This window comes from Meles meles, chromosome 1, assembly GCF_922984935.1.
Source record: "Meles meles chromosome 1, mMelMel3.1 paternal haplotype, whole genome shotgun sequence".
Classification (NCBI taxonomy): Eukaryota; Metazoa; Chordata; class Mammalia; order Carnivora; family Mustelidae; genus Meles; species Meles meles.
In genome coordinates, this window is record NC_060066.1 from 1471336 (window position 1) to 1489638 (window position 18303).

The 18303-nt window shown below is 57.5% G+C and overlaps 2 protein-coding genes across 3 annotated transcripts; one reads left to right on the top strand and one right to left on the bottom strand.

The window, feature by feature from the left end:
• Window positions 1–332: 332 nt before the first annotated feature.
• Window positions 333–8768, top strand: LOC123951984 (cytochrome P450 11B1, mitochondrial-like). The gene is made up of 5 exons (XM_046021167.1): window positions 333–571; window positions 961–1116; window positions 5415–5614; window positions 5745–5948; window positions 8692–8768. The coding sequence occupies exons 1-5, from the start codon at window positions 333–335 to the stop codon at window positions 8766–8768; spliced, it is 876 nt and encodes a 291-aa protein (XP_045877123.1).
• A 479-nt stretch (window positions 8769–9247) lies between these two features.
• On the bottom strand, window positions 9248–17467 carry LOC123926242 (glycosyl-phosphatidylinositol-anchored molecule-like protein). 2 transcript variants are annotated; one of them, XM_045980056.1, is made up of 4 exons: window positions 17332–17467; window positions 15393–15481; window positions 14814–14921; window positions 9248–9668 (listed from the first exon to the last, which is right to left on the bottom strand). In XM_045980056.1, the coding sequence occupies exons 2-4, from the start codon at window positions 15460–15462 to the stop codon at window positions 9379–9381; spliced, it is 468 nt and encodes a 155-aa protein (XP_045836012.1). In that variant the 5' UTR covers window positions 15463–15481; window positions 17332–17467; the 3' UTR covers window positions 9248–9378. The 2 variants fall into 2 exon arrangements, with proteins under 2 accessions (XP_045836012.1, XP_045836013.1); XM_045980057.1 differs by having other exon boundaries at window positions 17279–17452.
• Between the last annotated feature and the right edge of the window lie 836 nt (window positions 17468–18303).

Below are 18303 nucleotides of genomic sequence, written 5' to 3' on the forward strand. Positions count from 1 at the left end.
GGACCCATCCCTCTCACTCCCTTCCCCCACCGGGAAGGACGGAAGGGCCCCTACCCCCGCCACCGACCCACCCACCCCACGAGCCCCCAGGCCAGACCCTGCACATGCTCTCAACAGCCAACCCGCCCGCAGGTCTTGCGTAAGAGGGAGACAAGGCACCCATCCATCTCTTGCCTCTTCCTCCAGCGGGAGGCCTCCAGCCCTGACCCCTGCCTTGGGTTTCCTGGCCTGGTCCAGGGACAGCTTCTCCCATGACGTGATCAAGTCGGCCCGTCCAGGCCTCCAGGCGAGATAAAAGGGTTGCGCTGACCAGGGGCGGAGGGAGCATCAGAATGGTACCGGGGGCAAAAGCGCGACGGTGGCTGGCAGGGCGCCGGCTGTCCCCGAGCCGTGCACGCGCACTGGGCACCACAGCCGCTCAGGCCCCCAAGGCAGTGCGGCCCTTCGAAGCCATACCCCAGTGTCCCGGCAACAAGTGGCTGAGGCTGCTGCAGATCTGGAAGGAGCAGGGCTCTGAGAACCTCCACCTGGAGATGCACCGGACCTTCCAGGAGCTGGGGCCCATCTTCAGGTAAAGCCCCTCCTGCCCGGCTGGCCGAGAGCACCCTCAGCGGCTGTCCCTACTGACGGCTGAGTCCCGGCCAGGCGCCTGTGGCCTGGGCTCTGTCTGCGCCTTAAGGAGGCAGGGTGGGAGCGGGAGCCGCTCTGGGCCTTTGACATGGAGGCGGCGTCTCCAGGGGAGGACGGAGCGGTCCCCGGCTGGCCGCTGAGATGGCAGAGTGCAGACAGCAGAGCCGAGCGGCTTCCTGGCTTAGACAGTGGGAGGGAGCGCCTGCTCTGAACCGGCATCCACAGTCTTGGACAAGGGAGAGGCCTGCCGGAGACAGGCCGGCTTGGTTCTGCGGAGTGAGGCCCGGGGGCGGACAGGCCCCGGGCAGGGCTCTGAGCTTTGTCCCGCAGGTATGACGTGGGAGGGACACACATGGTGCACGTGATGCTGCCCGAGGATGTGGAGAGCCTGCAGCGAGCCGAGAGCCCTCAGCCCTGGCGGCCGCCCCTGGACCCCTGGCTGGCCTACCGACAGCATCGTGGGCACAAATGTGGCGTGTTCTTGCTGTGAGAGCCAGGCGGGGTGGCGGTGGCGGTGGAGGGGGGACGGGGCCGGGGCGGGAGAGGGGGGCGCGGGTGGCGCACCTCCCAGTGCAGGGTGCAGCCAGGTCTGGAAGCCCAGAAGCGCCCCAGGCCAGGCAGGACCTGAGCAGGTGGGCCCTGTGTGTCACAGGGGTGGGGAGGGGCAGTGGGTCCCGGGCCCCGGAGAGGAGGAAGGATGAGCACTGCCATAGGGAGCACCCTCTCTGCGCCCGCCTCCGCGGGTTGTCCCAGCAGGGTGGGCTTCTCCCTTCCTATAGGTTGGCACGCCCAGGCCTGGGGGAGGGGTCACTGGCCAGGTGTCCATGTCAGCCTGAGGGCCCCCGGACTGCCACCCTCTGCACGAGGTCGAGGTACCCTGTGGGACTTAGAGATGACTGCAGGTCGCTCAGGATGGAGAGGCTGGAGCGGGGAGAGGGCAGGCAATAGGAAACGCACCCTTGTTCAGAAGCGAAACTCTAAGCAGGTGCCCGTGTGAGCGTGAGCCTGTGCGTGTGTCCGTGTGTGTGTCTTTCTGGGTCGACCTGTCTGCAGCCTCGAAGTAGGTGTGTGCTGTGTGTGGCGGCACCGGTAGGCGCTGTCAGAAGCGTGTATACGCACGTGTGTTTTCCCGCGTGCTGGCTTCCGTTTGGGTTCCTGCTATCGCATGCATATCCGCACGTGCGCGTGGTTTGGGTCCTTGCGTGCGAGCCCGCGTGTGGCTCGGTGTGCGCTGCATACATGTGAGTGTGTCTGCGTGTGTGCGCGTGGGTTTGAGCGTTCCAGGCGTGTTGTGGCAGTGCACATGGGGGAATTGTGGGCGTGCTCCCGTGTGGTGTCCTTGGCAGCGAGCATATAGGCAGGTGTCCCGCGGTTATGCGCATCTTTCTGGACATATGTGTGTGCGCTGGTGTGCAAGTGTGCACAGTGTGCCCGCGATCATTCTCACGACCTGCAGGCAGCCAGCCGAGCAAAGAAGGTGTTTCTGCTGGAGTGTGGCTGAGAATGCAGATCGCTCCCACCATTCGCTGGAGGGCATCCCTGGAGCCCCCATTGCTCTGGGCCCTGGTGCTCTTGGAGAAAACTGGTCTGTCCGAATCGTCATCACCCTGTGGGGGAGAACGCTTCTCTCCTCCCCACCCCCTTCCCCTCCTCCTCCTCCTCCTCCTCCTCCTTCTTCCTCCTCTTCCTCTTTTTCTCCTCCCTCTCTCTTCTCATCCCTCTTCTCCTTCCCATCCTCCTCCGCCCTCCAACTCCTCCTCGCCTTCCCCCTTCTGCTGCTGCTGTTTCTCCTCTTCCTTCTTCACCCTCTTCCTCTTCTTCCTCCTCCTCCTTTTTCTTCCTCTTGCTCTTCTTCTTTTTCTCCTCCTCTTCCACCTTCTTCTTCTTCTCCCCTTCCTCCCCCTCCTCCTTCTCCCCCTCCTCCTTCTCTCTTCCTCTTCTGATCCTTTCTCTTCTTCTCTTTCTCCTTCTCCTCCTTCTCCTCTTTCACTCCTTTTCTCCTCCTCTTGCTGCTCCTACTTCTGGCTGCCTGACGTGTTCTTCACATAAACCCTTACATTAGGACCAGGTGTACAGTGTCAAAGTCATCACTTCCCTGTGCTCCTCAGTGCTCATGACGACAAGCGCACTCTTGATCCCATCCCCCATCCCCCCACACTCCTCCCTCCAGCAACCATCAGCTTCTTCTCTGTATTTAAGACTCTGGTTTTGGTTTGATCTCTCTTTCTGTGTTTGTTCATTTGCTTTGTTCAATTCCATACATGAGTGAAATCTTACGATAATCTGTCTTACTCTGACTGACATTTCTCGCGTAGCATGATTCCCTCTGCGTCCATCCATGTGCTTGCAAATGGCCAAGATCCCATTCTTTTCAGTGACTGAGTAGTATCCCATCACGTATACAAGTATTATCTGTATCTATATCTTGGCCATCGTAAACAGTGCTGCGATAAACACGGGGTGCAGGTATCTTGTCGCATTTGTGGTTTCATTGTGTTTGGGTAAATAACCAGTAGTGGAACTCGTTTTAGCTTTCTGAGGACCCTCCACACTTTTCTCCAGAGCGGCTGCACCAGTCTGCATTCCCACCCACGGTGCACAAGGGCTCCCCTTTCTCCACATCCTCGCCAACGCCCGTGGGTTCTTGTGATTTTGATTTTAGCCGTTCTGACCGCTGTGAGGTGATGTCTCGTTGTAGTTTGATATGTACCTCCTTGATGATGGGTGATGTTGAGCGTCTTTTCACGTGTCTGTTGGCCATCGCTAGGTCTTCCTCGGAAGAAGGTCTATTCCGGTCTTCTGCCGTTTTTAAGGGGATCGTTTGTTTGTTCGTTGTGCTACTGCTCGAGTTCTTTGTATGCTTTAGATATTAAGGTTCTCATACGTACCACTGGCAAGTATCTTCTGCCACTCAGCAGCTTCCCCCTTTTCCTTCTGTTGATGGTTTCTTCGCTGTGCAAAGCCTTTCCATTTTGGCAAAGTGCGGATAGCTTAATTTTGCTTTTCTTTCCCTCGTCTCCGGAGACACATCTAGAAAATTGTTTCTGTGGCCCACGGCAGAGTCATTACTGCCTGCGTCGTCTTCTAGGAGTTTTGGGGTTTCAGGTCTCACACTGGGGTCTCTCATCCATTTCAAGTTTATTTTTGTGTGTGGCGTAAGGAAGTGGTCCGGTCTCATTCTCCTGCAAGACTGTCCAGGTTTCCCAGCGCCATTTGTTGAAGAGACGGTCTTTCCCCATTGGGTGTTCTTGCCTCCTTTGTCTTAGGTTGGCCATACAATTGACCGTACCATCAAGGGTTTGCTTCTGGGCTTTCTATCCGCTTCCATTGATTGGTGTGCCTGCTTCCGTGCCAACACCACACAGAATTGATCACTAGCGCGTTGTCGTATGGGTGGAAATCTGGGGTTCTGGTACTTCCGGCTTCCTCCTTCTTTCTCAAGGTCGTGTTGGCTACTCAAAGTCTTTTGGGGTCCCGTACAAATTTTACCATTGTTCTAGGCCCGTGAAAAATGTTGTCCTTGTGGTAAGGATGTCACTGAACCTGTAGATTGCTTTGGGCAGCACGGACATTTTAACACGACTGGTTCTTCCTAACCATGAGCATGGGGTAGCTTTCCATTTCTTTCTGTTGTCTTCCATTTCTTTCATCTTGTCTTATACTTTTCTGCGTACGGGGCTCGTACCTCCTTGTTTAAGTGTATTCTCAAATATTTTGTTACTTTGGGTGCAACTGTAAATGGGATTGTTTTCTTCATATCCTTTTGGGCTACTTCATTATTAGTGTGAGAAATCCAACAGGTTTCTGTGTATTAATTCTGTGTCCTGCAACCTTATTGAATTCAGTTATCAGTTCTTTTTGTCTTGTATTGGTTTTTTTGCTGGATGCTTTAGGGTTTTCTCTCTATATAGTATCATGCCATCTACAGGTGGGAAGAACATTTTATTACTTCTTCTTTACCCACTCAAGGCGTAGCCACAGCAATCAGAAAAGAAAAAGAGACAGGGGCGCCTGGGTGGCTCAGTGGGGTAAAGCCTCTGCCTTCGGCTCAGGTCATGATCCCTGGGTCCTGGGATCAAGCCCCGCATCGGGCTCTCTGTTCCACAGGGAGCCTGCTTCCTCCTCTCTCTCTGCCTGCTTCTCTGCCTAGTTGTGATTTCTCTCTGTCAAATAAATAAAATATTTAAAAAAAAAAAAGGAAAGAAAAGAAAAAGAAACAAAAGTCATGCAAATGGGGAAGGAAGAAGTACAATTCTGGGCTCTGTTTTGAGCACATGCCATGACCCGTGGTTTGGCTCCTGCCCTGGAGGACCAGGAGACAGGCAGGGACAGGACCAGGTGTGACCGGCACAGGGAGAGCATTCTCAGCAACGGGGAGGGTGGGAGGGGAAGCGTGCCAAGGGCCTCTCACTCTGGGGCCTGGTGTGAGCAGGGTGGCAAAGGCTGACAGGAAGTCCACCCTCCTTCCTTCCTCCTAGGAAAGAGAGGGCCCGGACGGGTGCTGATGGGCCAGCAAGGGACCTGTAGGTGTGCACAAATGAACGCCAGGAACCCACGTGGCATGGCCAGGCAGAAGTTCTTGGTCAGCCCCTCTTTAGGCGGGAGCACGCTGGGCACAGCCCACAAGGCCTCCCTCAGAGAAAGGGCTTCAGCTGAGGCCTACAGGCAGGCATCTGCCCCTCCGGACCAGCAGGCATCTATCTCCCTGCCCCACCCCGGCCCCTTGGAGATGGAGAAGATGTGTCTGGTATGGCTTCCCTGAAGCTCCTCTCTCTGCTCTACAGAAATGGGCCTGAATGGCGCGTGAACTGGCTGAAGCTCAACCCAGACGTGCTGTCGCCGCAGGCGGTGCAGAAGTACATCCCCATGGTGGACCGGGTGGCGAGGGATTTCTCCAAGGCCCTGAAGGCGCGAGTGCTACAGAACGCCCGGGGCAGTCTGACGCTGGACATCCGGCCGAGCATCCTCAACTACACCGTAGAAGGTAGGGAGGTGCCGGGCTCTGTGGGGCAGGGGCAGGCCCGGATCCGGACTGGGACTGGGTGGGTGTGCTGCAGGACGCCCCCGTGAGGCCATCGGCTGCCCGAGGCTCAGCAGCCGTACCCTCTCCTCAGCCAGCAATTTAGCCCCTTTTGGAGAGCGGCTGGGCCTCTTTGGCCATAGCCCGAGTCCTGCCAGCCTGCAATTTATCCGAGCTCTGGAGGCCATGTTGAAGTCCACCGCGCAGCTCATGTTCATGCCCAGGGACCTGTCACGCTGGACAAGCACCAAGGTGTGGAAGGAGCACTTCGAGTCCTGGGACTACATCTTCCAGTATGGTGAGGCCCAGAGACAGGGCAGTGCTGGATAGCAAGGACACCAGGGCCCCCAATATCCACTCACTGAAATCTGGCTCAGAGGATCCCTCCTGCTGCACAGCCTCGCAGCTCACCCCGGCAGAGGCGCCCTGCGAACCCTGCCTCTCGGCCCTTCCTGCACTCCTTCCCCCCAGCGGAGGACCTTGGGTTGGGAGTGACCACACACATCTTGGAAACAACCTCCCAGTACCGGGTCTCGGGGTCAAGGTCATCTCTCGTTTGTGGGGCTCCCGATGTCTCACTGTGCGATCGCTTGTGGGAGTCCCTTCCCATGAGTCCCGCTTGGGATTTCCTGAGTCCTTTGGTGGTGGATGTCCCTGGCTCTTTTGAAAATGGTCCAGGCGATCTGGAGAGACCCAGCTTGATGATCCTCATTCCTATCTCATCAGGACTTCCCATGCACAGACTGCCTTGACCTTCACTTCGTGGACGTCCCCAAGCGGGACACCTGTTCCTTGGCCAGAGGGGTCCTGGGCTGATGCCGCAGTGCCCCTGGGCGTTTCTCTGGCTTCTTCCAGTCACCCAAGCATGGTCGCCTGCCCAGGGCCACGTCCTGTGTTCCTCACTCAGCCTGAGGGCTCCCAGAGGACGTGAGTGACAAGAACCCTAAGCCAGCATGAGGGTGTTCCTCTTGGTTGTCGGGCGGGAACAGGTGTTCTTCGTCGGTGCCTGCCTTGTGGACATCAGCTTCCTTCTCTTGTCGTGATACTGCCAGAGAGACCATTTCCGCTCTACGTCTTCAGTGTCGGCGTGGTCTTTCAAAGTCCTGTCCTGGGGTGCCGGTGTGGCTCCGACGGTTAGGTGTCTGCCTTCAGCTCGGGTCACAATGCCAGGGTCCTGGGATCAAGCCCTGAATCGGGTTCCCTGCTCAGTGGGGAGTCTGCCTCTCCCTCTCCTGCTTCCCCTCTTGTGCTCACTCGCTCTCTCTCTGACAAATAAATAAAATCTTAAAGAAAAAAAAGGAAGACGTGATCTGATGAGCACTAGGTATGACACACAACTATCAATCCTTGAACACTACATTAAAAACAAATCATGTGGGGCGCCTGGGTGGCTCAGTGGGTTGGGCATCTGCATTCAGCTCTGGTCATGATCCTCAGGTTCTGGGATCAAGCCCCACGTCAGGCTCCCTGCTCAGTGGGGAGTCTGCTTCCCCCTCTGCCTCTCAGCCCACTCATGTTCTCTCTCACTCTGTCTCCCTCTCAAATAAATAAATTTCTAGAAAGAAATAAAATCAAAAACTAATGATGTAGTTTATGTTAGCTAATTGAATTTAAATTTTTTTTTTAAAGCATTTGCTGAGGGGCACCTGGGTGGCTCAGTGGGTTAAAGCCTTTACCTTCGGCTCAGGTCATGATCCCAGCGTCCTGGGACCTAGCCCCGCACTGGGCTCTCTGCTGAGTGGAGAGCCTGCTTCCCTTCCTCTATCTCTCTGCCTGCCTCTCTGCCTACTTGTGCTCTCTGTCTGTCAAATAAATAAATAAAATCTTTAAAAAAAATAAATAAAAGCATTTGCTGACTTTTGTATGTCTATTCACTGGAACGCGAGCCAACAGGAAACCAGAAAAGAAAACGAGGTTCGTCCACAAGTGTTTGCAACAATATTCACCATGTGTGAACCAGTCAGATCATTCCGCTGTAGTGGAGTGCCCATGGGTTCACGCATTCTCCCAAATACCTTCCTCAAGTGCACACCCTCACGAACCACATAGCATCATGTGGATTTTACGGTAGTTTAAGCAGAACATTCACAGTGAAAAGAAGAATCTAAAAGCCCCTGGAGATCAGCGGCTGGGGTCCCTGAGTGGCTTCTCAGTTGAGTGTCCAACTCTTGCCCTCGGCTCAGGGCATGATCCGGAGTCTTGGGCATCCACTCCGCGTTCAGCAGGGAGTCTGCGTCTCCTCTCCCTCTGCCTCTGCCCCAGCTCCTGCTCTCTCTCTGTGTCTCAAATAAATACATAAAATCTTCTTTAAAAATAAAGTCCTGCCCTTCTGTGGGGTTCCAATCTCAGCTTCCGTCCTGCCCGGGTCCTGTGCCTTCATCCTTTCCCCCTTAGAACCGGACGCACCCGACACCGGGGGCTGCTGGGCTGGCCTCTCCCTTGCCCAGCATTGTCCTCATTTCCACATTTTAAAGATGTCCGGTCCTTTCTGCCAGCGCAGGCATGCATTTTCTTTTTCACGTGTTTGAGGTTATACTTTCTAGAAGAGGAAAGACTGAAACTGCATCAGCCTCGTGACTGGTCATGAGTGTCCTAATCTGAGCTCCGTGGCGGGAGAGGGAGAGAGGGTTGGTGCCGCAGGCTGTCGTGCTGCCCTGGAGAGCCCGGAGCTGACAAGTGAGGCACAGCGGCCGCTGCTGACGGGACGTCTCCCTGGTTGCAAACGCTGTCCCACTCTCGCGCAGAAATATCTGCTGGTCTCACAGGAGGGGTCCTAGAGTGACTGGCTGTCTGTTGAAGCAGGGCGTCCCTCTGGGTTGCCAGATGCTCTGGAATTAGAGGGCGGGGATGGCTGCACAGGATGGTGAATATGGTAAAAAAAACAAAACAAAACAAAACACTGAATTACAGTCTTTGAAATGATGAATTTTCTGTTATGTGAAGTTTACCTAATTTCAAACCCAGGTCAGAGAAGCAGGAGAGGTCGAGGCCCAAAGAAGGTGTAGCTCTTGGGCTCCCTTCACGTCTCTTTCCTGACACAGGCCCCGTGTACAATGAGGACGACGGCACCGCCCAGAAGTCTCCCTGCCGTGTCAAGGCGCTCAGCAGCTGGCTCTGAGCCCCTTACCCCTCTCTGACGTCAGCATCTGAGGAGACCTTCTCTCGCTGGCGTGACGACAGGGGCCATTCTGACGGAGGACTGCACTTCACGCAGGTCTTGTCTCGCTGATCCGCACGAAGGCACCGGCACAGTCTCTAACGTCAGGCACTGTGGTCTGCGTGCTACCTTATGGCCAAGCACCCTCCTGCGACCGCCGTCCCGCCCTGAGAGGGAAGCATGGGGTCTCAGGGGGCCTCGGCTCCCTGTGGTCTGAGCACAGTGGGACGGCGCTGCCTGCTGACACGTGCACTGTCCCCTCTAACCGTTCTGCTTTCCACTCCGAGACTCGATCCCTGTGTGCCGGAGCGGCAGAGGCTTTGGTCTGCTTGTGAGATGATGACTGAACAGGAACAAACGGATCGAACGCCGAAACCACAAAGAAACCTCCGGGTCAGCAGAGTCCAGACAACGATGCTCTTTATTTCTCTCTCCAAGTAGGCTGCAAAGGGGTAACCCGAACCTGGGAGCCATGTGGGTCAGGGCCACTGGCTCACCAGGGAGGGACGGAGCGTGAACTTGCTCTGAGGAATGGGGGTGGGGGGAAGACGAAGCCCTCCACGAGGGCTTCTCACGTCAGTGCGTTGCTGACTAGCATGTAGGCAGCACCCAGGAGAAATGCTGACTCCCTCAAGCGCCCAGTCCCTGACAGAGTCTCCTCAATTGTACGCTCGGGGGAGATATCCTTCTCCAGAGAATTAGGTCCTCCCTCATTGCAATTAATAGTGTTACAACAACGAACAAAATAGAAACTATTAGTCCTCAAGACTCTTGGGGCTTCCGGGGGTACTTCGGATGGATACACAAACGTGCAGTTGCTCGTACAGTTCTTGTAAACGAGGAGTTCCCGTTCATTCACACCTAGAGATACAGACATGAAAATCATTGATTTCAGGTTTTCTACTTGCGAATATCAATGCACACCTCACCCAGTCTAACTAGCGCTGCGCCCACATTCTACATCTGCAAAAGCTATTCCATTGCCTAGAATTCTTCGCTGGTAAAGAACGTCCAAGTGAGGCCTCTAGAGGTTCCGTTTCCTCCTTGAACAGCTTCTCCTGGAAACGTTTTTCTGTCCGCACCACCACCTCACCTCTGCCTCGGGCTCTCCCTGATAGTCGCTGGGCACCCTGGCACGCAGCCGCACGCGTGACATGCCCGGCTCGTTACTTGCGCTAAGACTCGCAGGGCTCTAGAAATACAGAGGCTCGTGTCCTGCAGGATCACACAGCCCCTGGCATGGAGCGCCCTGAAAGTGTGGTCCTCACCTGATTTTCTGCAGTTGGATTGGCCCCTCGGCCAGACGTACCCAGCTCTTGGCCCAACACAGAAACGGCGATGCATGCTTAGTGCCAACCTGCTCCCCAGCACAGACTGGACGCTCTGTCCCAAGGAGGGTCCCACAGTGACTGTGATCACCTCAGTGGCGGGCACACCCAAAAGCCTCGGCCAGCCAGTGCCGCTGGAGCAAGGCTCCCTCTGAGGCCTCCTTCGAAAGTCCTTGAGTTCAAGTCCTAGGCTTTCGCTCATCAGTCTGCCCCCGGGGACCCGTGTTTACCCGCAACTTGTTTCCCTGGAACTTGCCACAGCTGATGTACCGTTCACGGCTCTGGGGTTACAGAGAAGGAACGAACAACCGGCTCCAGGCACTTGCTGTTCTTGCTTTGCCACGTGAAGGACTCTTGAAAGATCCGTACCATCCTGTGGAGCGCGGAATCCTAAGTTGGCCAGTGAGGGGATTTCCAGGAAGAGTTCGTAAAAATATAGGCAACATCAAAGTCCAGAAACAGAACTGGATGAAAACCCTCATTCCTGCTTTTCTTCCTCCATCAGGCATGACGAGCAGCCAACGCCAAAGATACGAAATGTCTCGGTGTGTAAGCCTATATGTTAATTTCGTCCGTCCTTGAACTTCGTTGTTGCTGTTGGACGTTGTGATTATGGACCCCTGCGTTGTCCGTTTTGGTGTCTGGGTTCTCCTGCCTGCTTCGTGTTTGGGAAACTCACCCCTACCGTGGCCCCTGTTGTATCCTGCTTGCTCAGTAGCTGTATGCTTCCCTGCTGACGACTGTGCCACGGCCATGGGTGACGGGCGTCACGGTTGTTTCTGGCTCTTGTCTATCCCCAAGGAGCATGACAAGGAATATTCTGGGCCTCATCCTGAGATGAGCGTGCAGGATTCTTTAGAGCTGATAACGCCACATCCTTAGGGTGCAGACGCACGGCTGCAGCAGATGCGGCTGAAGACCTTGCCAGGCCCGTCGTACCTATTCACGCTCCAAAGGGTGGTGGGACACTTCGACGTCCCGCCCCCCCATGACTGGCCATTTGTGAATGCTGAACCATTGCCTTTGGGGGCACCGCATCAAGGCTTAGACTGGCGTTTCCACCAAAAACGATGATGTTGAACTTCTTTCATAGACTTACTGTCCATGTGGATAGCATCTTCTGGTAACATCCTTCAAGCCATTTTGCTCGAATTTCTCTGGAATGATCTGCTTGTTCAACTGTTGATCTGTAGGACGAAGTTCATTTTATACACCGGATACAGCCCCTGAGCAGAGCGCCTTCAAGTGCTTTCTCTTCATCTCTGGCATCATTTTCACTGTCTCCTCAGTGTCTTCTCGGGGGCAGAAGTGGTGAGTTTCTATGTAATCGCACCTGCCACTCTGGCCGCATGTGACCAGACGATATTGTTCGCTTTTCTTAAGTTCATAATTATCCAAGGATACAAAGATATTTTTCTACATTTCCCTTCAGCTGACATCTTAAAATTTATCTTCTTTATTTTTTTTAAATTATTTATTTATTTATTTGAGAGAGAGAGATCACAAGTAGGCAGAGAGGCAGGCAGAGAGAGAGAGGGGGAAGCAGGCTCCCTGCTGAGCAGAGAGCCCAATGTGGGACTCGATCCCAGGACCCTGAGATCATGACCTGAGCCGAAGGCAGCGGCTTAACCCACTGAGCCACCCAGGCGCCCCCCCCTTTTTTTTTTAATTTATCTTCTTTAAATCCAATTCAGGGAACATCTATGGTATTATGAGTGTCAGAGGTAGAACACCACGATTCATCAGTTGTGAACCACAGCCAGTTCTCATTCCAGCCAACAGCCTCCTTAATGCCCATCATTGAGTTACCCCATCCCCGTCCCTCACCTCCAGGAACCCTCAGTTTATCTCCCGCAATTAAGAGTCTCTTATGGTTTCTCTCCCTCTCTGCTTTCAGCTTATTTTGTTTCTCCTTCGCTTCCCCTACATTCAACTGTTTTGTTTCCTAAATTCCACATATCAGTAAAATCATGTGGCATTTGTCTCTCTGAGTGACTCTTTTCTCTGAGCATAATACGCTCTAGTTGTATCCATGTCGTTGCAAATGGCAAGATTCATTCTTTTGATGGCTGCGTGATACTCCATTATGTATGTACACACACACACACACACACAATCACACACACACACACGCCATCTCTATGCACTCTCTGGGCACTTTCCGTATTTTGGGGATTGGGGACGTTGCTGCTATAAACATTGGGGTGCATGTGCCCCTTCGGGTCACTATGTCTGTATTCTTTGGATAAATGCCCAGGACACCCTTGCTCTTTTCGTATTTTCGAGGAGGTCCAGAAGACACCCGAAGCTGCTTCTTCGGTGTAAAGTACATACGGTGACTAAGGTCCCATCTCCCACCAGCTGTGAGTGCAGACAAGCGTCTTTCCCCAAACCTGCAGGGCCAAAGTCGTCAGAAAGCATGCAAACAGACACACATGAGATCTCTTTCCCCCTCTATAGGTCTATTCTTCAACCTTGACACCAACTTCAGACTGTCTGAATTGAAAGAATGGTATAAATAATCTTGCGAGTTAAGAGCGCCATCCTCCAGTTTTTCTTCTCTCCCACAAGACTGCCTTGGGCACTCCTGCCCCTCGTAATTCCATAACATCCCAGTGTTTGGTTCAACTTGCATGTGTGCGCACACACACACACACACACAGACACTGACCTACTGAGACTCTGACGGGACAGGATATTCTTAGGTTAATTTGGGGAGAACAGGCACGTTACCTTACTGGGCCTCACCATCTAACCACGTAGATTTTAAATTGCTTTTCCGTTAAGCGTTATTCCCTTTGACAACTGCATAGTCAAAGCACTCGCAGGAAATACAGAAAGCTCCTGTGTAGCGTTGCTCAGTCACTTGCACAGAACATTTGGCAAGAGCACAGCGCGCTGTCACAGCCAGGGCACTGGCTTTCAAAACGGTCAGGACAGAGAACAGTTGGATCGCCACACTCCTCCCTCAGACGGACGCACTGACGTCTTTGCCACCCAGATGCCAGCCATGGACCCTCCTCCGCACGCGCACAGAACTAACCTGGGGTCCACTTCTCTAAGTTGGTCATTTCGAGCATGGCCTCAACGGGGACCACGGACGGTCACCTCTGGAGTTCACCCTCCCTCGTTCCGCGGAACCCTGCACATTCGCTCAGGCTGGCGGATCGGTACCTGCTCCTCTTTACTGGCGGGAGCACCCGCAGGGCGGTGTCCCATGGATTCTGTACCCTTTACGCACTGCAGAACAACCGGGATGCTCCCCGGCGGGGCGTGTTACACATGCATCTGCTATAAACAGCCATGTCGTTTACTTAGTTACTCTGGGGAAACCCTCAGAAGTGCAATTCTGGGCACCTAGAGTACCTGTGGGTTCAGTTTGTAAGAAACCAGACCCCGTTTTGGCTGCCCCAGTCTTCACTGTCACTGGCGGTGTGTGAGAATCTGGTTTCTTTACCGTCCTGGACAGCATTTGGGGTGGTCACTCTTTTCTACTTTGGCCACTCGGATTCAGGATGCCTAACTGTGTGTGTCAATGTTCATTTTGCCAGTGGCCCAAGATGTTGAAAATCTGTTCATGGGTTTATCTGCTACGTGTGACTCCGCATCGGTGAAATATCTCTTCATGTCTTTGGCCTCGTTCTAGCGGGAGTGGCTGCATTTTTGCTGTTGAACTGCGAGAGCTCTGTATGTGCTCGGGTCATCGGTCCTTTGTTGGGTATGCGTTCTGCACGCTCGTCCTCCCGTCCGCAGCCCGCCTTTCCATCCTCCGAACAGGGCCTTCCGCACAGAAGCGCTTCTCATCGCTGGGCGTCCCACGCCACCAACTCCTGTCTATGGTTCCGTTCTGGCGTCAAGACCAGGTCCGCTTTGCTTAGCCCCCCATGCCAGCAATGTTCTGCTCCACGCTCTGTCTTCCTGAAAGTCATAGATTGTACCTTTTACACGTAGCCCATGGTCCTTCGGAGGGAATTTTTGAATCCCAGTTGAGGTTTAGGTGAGGATGAATTTTTGCCCGATGCACTTGAAGAGGCGGTCTTTCCCCATCGACTGCGTTGGCACCGTTGCCCAGAACCCCTGGGGCACGTGTGTGGAGTCTTTCTGGGGTGACAAATGGTCACTGGCTGCCGGTGCTTCACGTTCCTCAGCTTAGGGCCCTGGCGAGTGGGACGCCTTTCTCAGGACCCGAGATCCTCTGAGTGAGAGGCAAGAGCATGCTGGAAGGTCCCAACTGCCTGACCTTTCTGCCTGAGCCCACCCTTGCTCTTGGTGTTGCCCTGACACGGCCATGGCATGTCCGCTTCCTGACTCTGCTTATCTGGAAGCCTCTGGCAACGACCAGAATCAAATGGGCCACGAGGAACCACCCAGGTTACACAGGGCTGTCCAGACACGCGACCGGGCCTGCCAGGGGCTGGAGCCCTAGAGAGGCAGCCACCCCTGAGCCCGCGAGACAGCTCAGGAGATGTGTGCACTGCAGCCCGACCTGGCAGATCATGGGGCTCTCCAAGATGGTGCGCACTGCCCTTTGCTGGGGCTGAGCCTCGTGCCTGGTGTGTTCCCAGGATGGGGCAGAGTGGGCCAAGGCCGGGGGCTGGGTGCAGAGAAAGAACCGATTGGACCTGCTCCCTGTAACTGACTCAACCACAAATCGTAGGAAGGACAGACAGATACTTACGAACAGAGATTGTCAGGCAGCGCCTGACGTCCTTTTGACACAGCCTTATAGTTGGACAATTGAAGGTGTTGAATTCCATACACTCGTGGCATTTCATATTGTAGGGCCCTGAGGGAAGACTCAGTGGCATCAGGCTCGCGTGTCTCCACCCCGTTACCGGCCGCTGCACCCTCCCCTGGCAGCTGACCCCTCCCCCTGCCTTGAAGGCCGCTCTGCTGTTGGCAGCATGAGCTTCTGCGCAGAAGCCAGGGCCTGTTCCTGTTCCCAAGTGCAAATGTGGGGGAACCCTGTGCTCTGCAGATAAGCTTCATCTGCCTGAGGAAGCTTGAGAGTCATAAAAGGCCTGCGCTCTCCCAGAGGCTGCTGGACTCAGCCACCGCTGCCCGCTCCAGATGGGGAAGGGCCTGGCCCTCTCCTAGCTCAGGGACATCTCTAGTTCCACTCCGTGTCCGCCATCTGCACTGATGACAAAGATCTCCGCTGGCTAAGATGACAGATATTCCTACTCGAACCCCTTCTCCGATTAGGATATCACAGTAAATGCTTATTGTGCCCCAGACAGCCAGAGGGAGTACTCACAAGCTGTTCCGTTCTGATTGCTGACCAATGGCCAGCCGCCGGCTAGGAGCAAGGCGCAGAGGAGCATCATTTCCTACAGGAGCTCGAACCTACAGGCGGGGACACGCAGGTCGCGCGTCAGCAAGGTCCACGTGCACAGAGTGCCGGCCCCAGATGCGTCTGTGCAGGATCCAGGGGAGCAGAGAGCCGGGCTCCTCGGGGAGGGTCAGCACGCACCTGCTCGCGCCCCTGGGCTCCTCTCCCCACCTGCCCCTGCACCCCCGCCCAGCAGGGCCCAAGCTGTTCCACGCAGGGACCGGGGCTTGGCCTCTCCCAGCAGGAAGGCTGCGCCACTGGCGCCTTCATCTTGCGGGAAGTCATCCCGCCTGCTGGCCACCAGGCAGTGCTCCGCCCAGCCAGCCAGGTCCTGGGGCGGCCTCCACCGGGAGCTCGCCTGAGGTCCCTGTGCCCTCAGATGCTCCTCCTCACGCACTCGGCGATCTCAAGAGCAACCTGGGGAAAGTGGCAGAACACTGTCCAGCTGGCTATTTCCTGCTCCCGCCAGCGTCTGGACAAACGTGGGGGGCAGGGAGTGACTACAGCATGGAAGATGCCAGCAGCCTCCTTGCACACAGGCCACAGTGTGCCCCAGGAACGTTCTCCCCCCACCCCGCCTCTGCGGAATCAGGTGGCCCCGACGTGCAGGCCACGGAGCGCCTGGGGCCCCCCAGAGCTGAGCCCCGACGCTGACCCTCTGCTCCGGGGCGGCCCCCCAGGCACCAGCAGCGCCTGCTTCTGCTCCAGGCTCCCCTGGGGCCCGACCTGCACCCTGAAGTGCGTGTGCTCGGAACCCTCGACCCCCGCCCCAGCAGCTTGTCTCCCTGGAGGCCCACCTGGCCTTTCAGGGTCAGGACCGGTCCTCAGTGCTCAGGGGACGCCTCACTGCATGGGGCAGGAGGTGTGTCCTGCTGCAGGGGGAGCCTGACTGGGGCGCAGCCTGGCACCTACCTGACTGGGGCCGTCCCTCAGCGTGCGGGAGGCCACCTGCCTGAGAGCGAGCGGCTCTGTGCTGAGGCGAGAGGTGACCGGCTGAGGGTGAGAGTGGGCGCCTGCCCGAGGGGAAGCACCTGCGTGAGGTGCCGGGAAGGGGTGTGGGGGTATGGGAGCCGCCTTCCTGAGGGGCAGGGGTGCGGGGCGCCTTCCTGAGGGCGGCTGGCCACCTGCATGAGGGGCGTCCACCTGTGTGTGGGGAGATGCCCTTCCTGACAGGCGGGGGCTGCCTTCTTGAGGGCGAGACCCTGGCTGAGCAGGGGTGGGGTGGGGGAGCCCCTGGGGGGGACCAACCCGCCTGTCCGAAAGGGGCGCAGCCGCCTGCTCGGGGCCACCGTCCGGGGGAAGCATCTGCCCGAGGCAGCGGCCGCCGGTCACGGGGTCGAGCACCCGAGAGGGTCGCCTGTCCCAGCGGGGAGCGCCTGGCTGCGGGGGCGCGACCACCTGTCTGGTGACCCCAGCCGGCTGGGGGCGCCGCTGTCTCTGTGGGGGCGAAGCACCTTGTGGCAGGGATGGTGACCCCCTGTGGGGGGCGTGTGTGAGCCCTTGGCCAGGGTGGACGTCGCCGCGTGGGGGACAGGGCGCGGCTGCCTGAGGGAGGCGGCCGCCTGCTGCAGGGAGGAGCGCCAGTCTGAGGGCAGGAGCGGGGCGGTTGTTGGAGGAGAGGAGGCCGCTGTGAGGGCCGCACCCGGCTGAGGGGAGCGGCCGCCGCTCTGTGGGGAGCACCCGCTGGGGGCGGGGCCGCCGGGGGGAGCCGCTTCCGCGGCGCCCTGCACCGCCCCGCCCCCGCCGCTGCCCCCACCCTGCGAGGACGCCCCCTCCATGGCGGCCGCCCCCGCCTCCCTTCCCGCTCCCACCTGCGGCTCCCTCAGCCACCGTCCACACCCGACCCTCGACGGCCACAGAGAACCTTCTGGAGCCCTGGGCTTCGGGGCCTGAGGCCGCGGGCACAGCGGGGTTCCAGGCGCAGCCGCAGCAGCCGAGCGAGGCGACCCTCCGCACCACCGTCGCGCGTCCCACAGCCGCAGCGAGACCCAGAGGCCGTCTCCCGGGGCGCGCCCAACTCCCAGGGGGCCCTGCGCGCGCACGCACGTGCGCCTGCGCTCTCAGCTGCGCGGGATTGCAGGTCGCCCGGCGCGCCCGAGGCCCCGCCCTCACAGAGCCGGGAGGCGCGAACCGTTCCCGAGGTGTCCGGCTCTTTCGTCGCGGCCCGCAGCAGGAGCGTCGCTGACAGGAGGTTGGGGGGTCTCTGGGCCGCGCGACGGGAGCGGTGGCCGGTTGGGGTCCGGAGGTCCTGGGCGCGGCCCAGGGCGGGCGCGGGGGGCCGGGGGACGTCCCTCTGCCCGGGGGTCGCAGCCCCAGCCGGACCCTCCCAGAGCGCTTGTCGGGCCACTGGTTGCGGCGGAGCCTGGTCTCGTCCTCCGGGGCTCGCGGACGCGGGGCAGAGCCTGCGCCGTGGCGCTCGGACTCTCCTCACGGGGCCGGGCCGCCTTTCCTCCGCCCGCCCTTGGGGCCGTCCGTGTCGGGCGGGGCTTTGTCCCCTTGTCCTCACCACGCCGTCCCAAACACCGGCGGTCCTGTCCCGGGAGTGCTGGGGGAGGGGGCTGCGGGGGTGCGACCGTGGCCGCGTCCCCGTGTCCCCTGGGACTCACCCCTGCTCGGCGCCGCTCGGCGGAAGACGCGACTCCGAGTGCGTCCAGCCCTTGTGGACGCGAAACGTCCCCGTCTAGCCGCAGACCTCGCTGCCAGGGCAGGCAGTGCCCGGGTCCGGGGGGCCTTCCGGGAGCAGAGGGCCCGGGGCTGGGCTTAGCTGCGGGGTCCCAGCCCCTCCGCGCCACACTTCGGGCCACGGGATGCCGCGGGGAGGGGAGGGGTGCGGTGG